Here is a 9,044-nt window from a genome sequence, read left to right as displayed (position 1 = left end):
TGGACTGGGGATCTGAGACTTACTGGAAGAAGGGACCTTATACCTTCACAAACCGAAGCAGAGTGGAGCTCAATCCTGGTGGAGGAGATAGAGGCCACCTCAGTGATCTCCTTGCCCTCAGGCATTTCTCTTCAATCCTGCCTTTTTACAGCAGTCGTAATCTAACACACAAAGCTCACAATCAGTGCGCTTCTTAGAACCATCCCACATCTTCCCTTGGACTCAACACAAGTCCAAGTCTGTCGTGCAAGATCTTGCAGACCCTGACACCCACTCCAAGCCCAGGGCAGTGGAGGAGGGGTTGGGGGAATGCTTCACCAACCACAGGGAAATACTTGGGAGTTTCCTGATTGACTTTCTGGACTTTACACACATGGCCTGGCACACTGTCTCCCCACCTGGTCTGCCTGCCCAAAGTGCCTGTGTTCATGGAGCATGCCTTCTAGTGCTCACATTATATTCTCTGTTCCTGTGTCAGTCTCTTCTAACAAAGGTGGAGTTCCAGGGGGACAGGGACAGGATCCGACTCTTCTCTGTGACTCAAGCCTTGGCACTTGCTTAGGATTTGGAATTATTGAGTAACTCACAACCTCCCCATTACCTTGGCTCACACCATACCCTATGTCCTGAACCAAGGGATTTGAGGAGAGGTCACCAAGCCCAGTAGCTTTACTACCCCTCAAATCAAGACCCCGGAGTTCTGTAAGTTCTTTGAGGGCTCCTGAAGGGTAGGAGGCAGCTCAAGCTTGTCCCTGGGGTTGGTAACTTGAACTGCAGGTCTCAGGTGACAGCAGCAGCCTCAGCATCAATAATTGACAGCAAGTCCAGCCTGCCTCAGGGTTCTTCCCCACCCCAAGGACTCCTCCTGCTGTCCTATGCTCTGATCTTCCCCAAGCAGGAGCCTCCAGCCCAGGTAAGCGGGGCCCTTGAGTGGGGGTTCCCAAGCGCATCAATTCAGATTCACCATCACTCACCTACCTATTCACCCCATTCATACACTCCTACTTTAATTTTTAGTCACCACCACCAGTGGCCTCAAAAGGGTCAGATGGTCCAGTGCGTGGGAGGAGACAGGGCACTTATTCCAGACAGGGGGTGGGGGGAGTGGGGAGAAGAGGCTGAGTTGGGGGAAAGTGTGTGCTGTGTGTATATGTGAATGTAAATGTGAATGGAATGCTGAGAGAGAAGATAGGAGGGGAGTGGAGGGGAGGGGAGATAGGACTAGAGAATAAATATACAATCACAGACTCTTCCCACCCCCAGGGAAATGCTGACAGAGGGAGGATCCTGGGGTGGTTAAGGATATCTCATCCTAACACGCCATGGAGTGTTCTGATTGCCTTTTACTGAGGCAGAAGAGTGACAGTGAAGGGGTTCCTGACTACAAAGTTGTGCTCTTTTGCTACACAGTAATGGGTCAGAGACCAAGCAGGCAGTGGGTAAGGTGGGAGGAGAACTCAGGAAGGAACTGGTGAAAGGGGTCCTGAAGAACAGTGACTACAGAGATAAGGGAAAATGGGTGGAGGGAGCAAGGTGAAGATGAACCAGGAATAGGAAGAGATAGTTTGGGGTTGGGTGCTGAACATAAGACAGTATGTTGTCCTTGAAAGTACATGGGCTTGGAATCAGACCAGCTTGGATTCAAATCCTAGTTCTTCCGTGTGACTCTGGACAAAGGACTTAACCTTTCTGAGCCACGGTGTGTAAAATATAGGGATAATTGCTACTGGTAAGGGCTGCACAAATGACAGGCAAACGACATGTGTGGGTTTCCCTCCCTTCCTCCACCCCAGGCCCAGGTAGGGACCATGTCCCCCGCCATCGCGCTGGCCTTCCTGCCACTGGTGGTGACATTGCTGGTGAGGTACCGGCACTACTTCCGACTACTGGTACGCATGGTCTTACTCCGGAGCCTCCGAGACTGCCTGTCAGGGATGCGGATTGAGGAGCGGGCCTTCAGCTATGTGCTCACCCACGCCCTGCCTGGGGACCCTGGTCATATCCTCACCACCCTGGACCACTGGAGCAGCCACTGCGAGTACCTGAGACACATGGGGCCTGTCAAAGGTCAGTGTTCCCTAGCCTTCTGCTCCAGGAAGCACCTCCAAGATGGTGAAGGAAGATCTGGGATCTGCCGCTGCCTTACTGGGTGAATTAGGCAGGTTCTTGATCTTCTGTGGGTCTCTTTTTTCTTCTCTGGAAATGAGGGGGCTGGGCAAAGTTATACATTCATCCAGTAAAATTTATCACCACCTCTTTTGTACCAGGCATGTGCTAGGTGCTGGGGGAGGAGGTAGAGGCCAGGGATGAATCAGCCACAAAGGCTGGCCTCATAGGGGGCATGATACAGGGCAATAACCACCTCAGCACACAACCCAAAACCTTGTAATTATCTGTGTCTAAGTCTTTCTCCCCCACCATGGAGGTTCCTCCAGCCCATTCAGGGTAGCTGTCTGGCTGGATTTGTCCCAGCTGTCAGCACATGTGTTTTTAGAGTCTCATTTAAGAAATTCATCCAATTCAATGGTTAGAAAGATATTCAATGAACAAATCAAGGGAGAATGAAACTAGAAGGTCTAGCAAAGATCTCTCAGGAGCCTGGACAGTGGTCTCTCAGAAGCCTGGTCTCTCTCTGGTGGTTGTTTCTGCCTGGGCCCTCCTGGAGGAAGCAACATTTGAACTGGGCCTAGAGGGATTGCTTTCGAGTTGGCCAGGTAGTTGAGGACAGAGGTGGGGGAGGACAAAGCCAGCCACATATCTAAATGTGGCATGAAGAAATGAACCAGCATGGTTGGCTCTGGGCACAGTTGTTTGGGATGGCTGTGGTGGGAAGAATTGAGAGCTGAAACTGGAAAGGTAGGATAGGATCAGGTCCAGGAAAGTTCTGAATGTCAGGCTGAGGATCCCACGTTCAATCCCAAAGGCCTTTAGGTTCATAGGAACCAGGGAGCATTAGGGTCAGATTTGTCAGAAAGATTCCTAGTGGTTGGTGTGAAGGAGGCAAGCTGAGAGGGGCAAGGAGACCACTGGGGCTGCTAGGACTCTAATCCAAGAAAGAAATGAGACTCCCGCTGGTTGGGGGTTGCAGTGGCAAGTGGGCATTTGAGACCCCTTTCCATGAGGGCCCCTGCATCCATCTCCCATGTCTGCTGCAATAACCATCTCCCCCCATAGGTCAGATCGTGATGCGGCTGGTGGAGGAGAAGGCCCCTGCTTGTGCACTGGAGCTGGGCACCTACTGCGGGTACTCCACACTGCTTATTGCCCGTGCCCTGCCCCCTGGGGGTCGCCTTCTCACTGTGGAGCGGGATCCACGCACAGCAGCAGTGGCTGAAAAACTCATCCGCCTGGCTGGCTTCGACGAGCGCACGGTCAGCCCCCACCTCCCCAACCCTGGTCTCTTTCCTGCCACCCCCAGCCCTGCCCTAGCCAGCTTCCCCCATGGGGGAATCCCACCTAGGAGAAGGAAACAGCTCCACGTAGGGAACTGTGAACATGGAGAGTGTATGAGCGCTTGTTCTCCTGTTCCAAGTTACTGGCATGTATTTGCTGCTGGATGACAAAGAAGCAGTTAAGAGGAAAGTCTCTGGAGCCCAGCAAATCTGGGTCCAAACCTTAGTCTGCCTCTTGTTGGCTGTGTGATCTTGGGCAAAGCACCTGTCCTCTGAATCTCAGCTTCTTTACTAGCAGAATGAAAATCACAATGCTGATCCTGACTCCTTGGGTTCTGAGGCCAGGGGAAATATGAGAACACACACAGAGACCTAGGCCAGGGCCTGGCACAGAATAAGCCAGATCCTGGTAGGGTCTGGTGTGGGAGAACAATCGCTCCCACCCTCATCTCCAACTCTTCCCACCCCCACAGGTGGAGCTCATTGTGGGTAGATCAGAGGAGGTGATCCCGCGCCTAAGAACCCAGTACCATATGAATCGGATTGACCTGGTGCTCCTGGCACACAGGCCCCGACGTTATTTGCGGGACCTGCAACTGCTGGAGGCCCATGCCCTGCTGCCAGTTGGTGCCACAGTGTTAGCTGACCACGTGCTCTTCCCTGGTGCACCTCGCTTCCTGCAGTACGCCAAGAGCTGTGGCCGCTACCGCTGCCGCCTCCACCACACTGGCCTCCCTGACTTCCCTGCCATCAAGGACGGCATAGCCCAGCTCACCTACGCAGGGCCTGGCTGAGGTCCAGGCCCAGGGGTACTTACTGCTGCCTTCCCCCACCCCCCAACCAAGCAAGGACCTCAGAATATCCCCTCCCCTCCCTGCTTGTGGACTGACACATACTGGGCTCAGGGCTAGGGAGGCTCTCCTCCCACCTCTGTCTCACTCTGGCTCTACACTAACCTGAGGCCTCAAGTTCTGTCAGGCTGTTTGATCCCACTGGTCCCCCTCCTTCCAGTCCAGAGTCATGGACTGACAGGCAAGAGACTTCAGCTCACAACACAGCCCTGTCACTGATTTGCTGGGTTACTCCATGGGAGTCCCTGCCCTGCTCTGAGATCTAATCTGTTCTAACACCAAGGAAGTTGACTAGGAGAGCTCCAGGGGCCTCCCAGTTCTGGCACTCAGAAAGCCTGCCTCCCACCCCCCACCCCACCCCATGCCATTCCAGGTGGGATCAAAGGAAACAGTAAACACTGAGCTAGAGGCCCTGCAGGAATGGCTGGGTGCAAGCTGGGCCAGAGGAAATGGCAGTGGAGCCTGGGCCCACAGCCAGGGTTACCCTGGCCTTCCCTAGCCCCAGCCCGCGTGGCCAGGTAGATTTGCCTGAAGTCCCTTGAGAACCCTCTCCCCAAAGCTCAAGAGAAGATGCTGGACTCCTCTAGGCCCCACCAAGAAATAGGGAATAGATGTGGGGAAAAAAATCAGTCCTGTGTCTTTATTAAAGAGAGTTAGAAAGAGACTAGATCTGGCAACCAAGGGATGAGGTGTTGGCCAGAAAGGTGGGGTGGGCTCAGGCTCTGAGGATTCAAGGGCAGACTGATGGCCTGGGAGGGGTCAAGGATACCAGGTGCTGGCAGCAGCTAAGGAGGTGCCCGAGGGTGAGCTTTCAGGCACCGGGGCAGGGGGGGTTGGGTGATCAGCTGGGTCCGCAGGGGCTCCAGGATAGGTTGGGCGGGCCTGGAGTCTTCCTGAGACCACCCTGCCTTGTCTACCTAGATCATCCACTGGTCCTGATCCTGCTCGTTGCCTTCCATGTCCACCTGGAGAGGAGGCTGGGTGTGGGTGGGGAGGGGCCTCAGCCACCCAGCCAGCCCCAGTCCCAGATCCTGCCCCTGGCTGGATCCAGGGTTTCTGTACCCGCTGGCTGCCAGTGAGGTCAGGGGTAGGGGCCCAGGAGCAGAGGCCCTGCCCCACACCCCTGCCTACCTCATTGACCTCTCCATCGTCAGGTGACTCATTGTAGTCATTCATCTCATCCATGTCCTGCATGTCCTCATCATCCTCCGAGTCCTCTTCACTGTCCTCGTCGTCGTCTTCATCTTCCTCTTCCTCGTCATCATAGTGCTGGTGAGGCAGGGAAGAGCCTGTAGCCTCTACAGGTCTGCCTGGGCCAGTTCAAGGACTGGCCCACTTGGAGCCTCTCTCTGGGGACAACGGATGAGCTCCATTCCCCAGTCCTGTCCCACTTTAATCTAGCAGGCTGGTGCACGTTCTGCAGGACCTTAGTGCTGAGCCCAGTGCCCTCCCCCTCTACCTCCTCTTTTCTGTCCTCCACCCAGAGCTGAGGACCACGACTGCTCTGGAGTCAGAGGCCAGACCTTCCGAATTAGAGCAGAGCCTTGGTCCACCTGGGCCCCACAGAGGCCCCACCTGCTGGAGCCACTCACCTCTGAGGCCGGCTTGCCAATAGGTACCAGGTTGTTGTCTTTCTCTGCAATGCTCTGGAGCTGTGGCCACAGGGGGAGAAGAGCAAGGCCAGGGCCCAAGCAGGGCAGTCAGGGGCATGGCACTCACCTGCCCTGCCCCCAGGAAGACCCCCAAGTGTGAAGGAGAAGCTTCCTTCCAGCCCTCTGGAAGATTCAATCCCTTTCTCTCCTGTCATCTGCCACTTACTTATGAACTTGATCCAACTACGTAAACTCTCTGGTCCTTGGTTTCCTCATAAGCTTATGGTGAGGATGAAGTGAGACTATCAGCCTAGAACATGACATCTGCTAGGTCCTCAATAAACAGTCAAAATTATTATTTTCTATGCTTTAGGGAAAAGAGCCTGGGCTCCAACCTGGCCTAGAGCTCCCACGGTCCCCTGGCAAATTAGGGTAACACAAAGGTGAGAACCTAGGCCCCCAGCTCAGGACAAAAAGCTCCCCCAGGGCAGGTCTCCAGAGTAGGTCTGGGTCAATGCCAGTGAAGGGGGGCGGGGCACCTGACTGAAGCTCCACCGCTGTGCTATGTCCTCACTCACCCAGGCCTGATGCTGCTGTTCTTGCTGCTGCAGCTCTGTCTCCTCCACACAGGGTCGATCCAGATTAAACCACAGTGTCTCAGTCACACGGGGGAAGAGTGAGGGAAACAACGTGGACATGGCTCCTAGACTGAGGAAAAGCGTCAGGTGAATCCAGCTCTCAGATGTGTTTGGTTTTAGTTTTTATTTGGTTACATTTTGATTTGGGGATTGGGTAGTGTGGAAGGTAGCAGGAAAGTACCCCTTCCCTGTGGGAATCAGACAGACCTGGGTTCGAGTCCTGGCTCCACCGCTTACTAGCTGTTTGACCTTGGCCAAGTCACTTAACCTCTCTGAGCCTCAGTTTCCTCATCTGTAAAACGGGGACAGTAACAATTATGCCACCCTCATAGTTATTCTGATAACTAAGTAATTTACTTTATGGGTAAGTAAAGCTGTTTTTAAGCTGTTCAAGGAGGGAAGAGAATGGAAGCCAAATGTAGAGAGAGGAAACCAGAATGCAGACTGGCCTTACAAAATTAAAGACAGCAGGACTCTACTGAAACTCTCTCCACCTCCTCCAAACACTGAGACCTACTTTCTGCTCCTCCATGCCGCCCACACCATACCCACCCAGTGTCAGAAATTTTGGACCCTGACCACCTCTATAATGAACCACAGCCAAACTTGGGGGCAGGGAGGGGAGGTGTTATCACGTGCACGTATGGCTCAGTAAGACATTCTAAAGGTATGAGTAAATGCATGAGCAGATGAAAGACTGGATGAACTAACATGTAAGAGAACAAGTATAGTCAGCTCAGATTCAGCAGCTGAGGGAGCTGAACAGGAGGTCCCAGAGAATCTGAATTAAAACCTTTCAGCTCACAGGAAAACTGAGGCCCAGCGACAGGCAACGACTGGCTCTAGGTGCCACAGTGAGTTGGGCATAGAACTCTCGCGGGGAAGAGATCCAGGCCGGGCACTAGAGGTGAGCAGGAGAAAAGAATCTCCGTCTAATTCTGCTCTTGCCCTAACGCACTTGACCAATCCGGGGCCAGCTGCTGCCCTTCCGTGGAGCTCAGCTGCCCGGCGCGTTTAGGAGGCACAACAGAACACTGTCTCAAGTCCCATAAGCACTGAAGGGCCAGAGACCGCGGCTCCGAAAGCCCAACCCCTCACCGCAAAGCCACCGCCCATTCTCGGCTTATTATGATAATGACCGTGGAGTTGACCAACAGCAAGAAGGCATGGGCGGGATTCGGGCAGGTATTTGGGGTTGCTAACCGAGAAAAGAGCGGAGCCTGGATAAGGCCAATTAACTGCAAGAACTGCTGGGTGACAGGAAGTGACACCAATGAGTGACGGACCTTGTGCGACGGGGTGGGGCTTCGTTTCGAGGAAGCGACCAATGAGCTGGAACTCTTTTAATGTTAAAGGGAGTGTGAACAGGCAGCTCCTGAGGAGGCGGGTCAAGGGAATGAGGTTTCTCTGGGGAAGGGAGGAAAGAAGGGGCAAAGAGACAGCAACAGCAGCCTGTCTTATGTACTTACCGCGCCGGGAGTCGGCAGGCGGTGGCGACCCGGAAGCACTTTATTCTGCCTGAGCGGAAGAACCCATCAGAACCTGGGACACACCAAACGCATGCGTCCTTGGTCTTCTTTTGTTTCCCGCTCCCGCCCACCGGACTGGAAGTGACGTTACACACGTTAGTCACGTGTTGGGTGGAAATTTGGCGCGTCTGCTCTATTGGTCCCGCCTTGAGTCTCAGCCAATCGGCCTCTCCAGCCTGGACCCGCCCCAACGGCCCCATTTAGCCCCGCCTTTCTGTCCCCAGGCGGTATTTGCTTGCCAATCCCTGTTGAAAAACACCTGGCGGCAACCAGCGTTAGTACTAGGACTGTTTGTCCTGCTGCGTCCCAGGAAAATTAGTCTGCTTCTACCCCAGAATCGCTGGGTGATTTTACGCCTCGCCCCTCCTGTTTGTCTCGTCTCCCCCTCAGTTTCCCGTTTGGGTGCATACATTCATTCATGTATTCCTTCGACAGAAATATTTTGAGTCCCTACTATATTCCATATTCCAGGCCCTGCTAGAAGCTGGGGCTAAATCTAGGAACACGGTCCCTGCCCTCAAAGACCTCACAGTCCAGTGGGGAAGCCAGACTCTGTAGACCTGCAGTGGACTCACTGGTCTCTTAAGACTGCCTTTCCAGTTCTGCATTCCAGATTTTGTAAGGGCTTGATTACTCAATCTCAGGCGCAGCATTCTGCTGCTGGGAAATTCAGCTGCCCTCTCCAGGACTGGGCTAAATAAGCTTAGCTGTCAGCCTTGTCACATCTCTCTCCCACTGCTTTGCTGATGCCTCCGTTTTACTAACCTCTGACTCAGCTTCCCTTTCAGAGATCCTTATGCCTTCTGGCAACGTAAGTCCTTCAAACCCAACCCCCATTAAGCTCCATCACTCACCAGCCCCTTTCAAGGCCAGCAGTCATCCATAGTTCCCCTCCTGCCCTGACCAAATGTGTGACCTTTAACAAATTCCTTTTCCATGTCTGGGCTCAGTTTCCTTTTCAACCAGCATCATAACCTCTGCCCAGCCTTCTTCGCATCTTGGACTGATGTGAGGATTTCATGAGATAACATATTTAAGAGGT

The 9,044-nt window shown here is 53.7% G+C and overlaps 2 protein-coding genes across 8 annotated transcripts; one reads left to right on the top strand and one right to left on the bottom strand.

Annotated features, from left to right (window-relative positions):
* Positions 1-853: 853 nt before the first annotated feature.
* LOC116757466 (transmembrane O-methyltransferase) lies at positions 854-4,273 on the top strand. The gene is made up of 4 exons (XM_032639055.1): positions 854-913; positions 1,794-2,067; positions 3,175-3,371; positions 3,866-4,273. The coding sequence occupies exons 2-4, from the start codon at positions 1,809-1,811 to the stop codon at positions 4,184-4,186; spliced, it is 777 nt and encodes a 258-aa protein (XP_032494946.1). The 5' UTR covers positions 854-913; positions 1,794-1,808; the 3' UTR covers positions 4,187-4,273.
* Positions 4,274-4,857: 584 nt separating this feature from the next.
* Positions 4,858-8,182, bottom strand: ANAPC15 (anaphase promoting complex subunit 15). 7 transcript variants are annotated; one of them, XM_032639065.1, is made up of 6 exons: positions 7,943-8,078; positions 6,681-6,765; positions 6,414-6,538; positions 5,836-5,895; positions 5,375-5,512; positions 4,858-5,220 (listed from the first exon to the last, which is right to left on the bottom strand). In XM_032639065.1, exons 3-6 carry the CDS (start codon positions 6,531-6,533, stop codon positions 5,161-5,163), a joined length of 378 nt encoding a protein of 125 aa, XP_032494956.1. In that variant the 5' UTR covers positions 6,534-6,538; positions 6,681-6,765; positions 7,943-8,078; the 3' UTR covers positions 4,858-5,160. The 7 variants fall into 7 exon arrangements, with proteins under 7 accessions (XP_032494956.1, XP_032494955.1, XP_032494959.1 ...); XM_032639064.1 differs by having other exon boundaries at positions 6,414-6,543; positions 7,943-8,015; XM_032639068.1 differs by having other exon boundaries at positions 4,858-5,208; positions 6,414-6,543; positions 7,943-7,978.
* Positions 8,183-9,044: the final 862 nt, after the last annotated feature.

Source organism: Phocoena sinus, chromosome 8, assembly GCF_008692025.1.
Source record: "Phocoena sinus isolate mPhoSin1 chromosome 8, mPhoSin1.pri, whole genome shotgun sequence".
Lineage (NCBI taxonomy): Eukaryota > Metazoa > Chordata > Mammalia > Artiodactyla > Phocoenidae > Phocoena > Phocoena sinus.
This window is presented reverse-complemented; position numbering and strand designations above follow the sequence as displayed.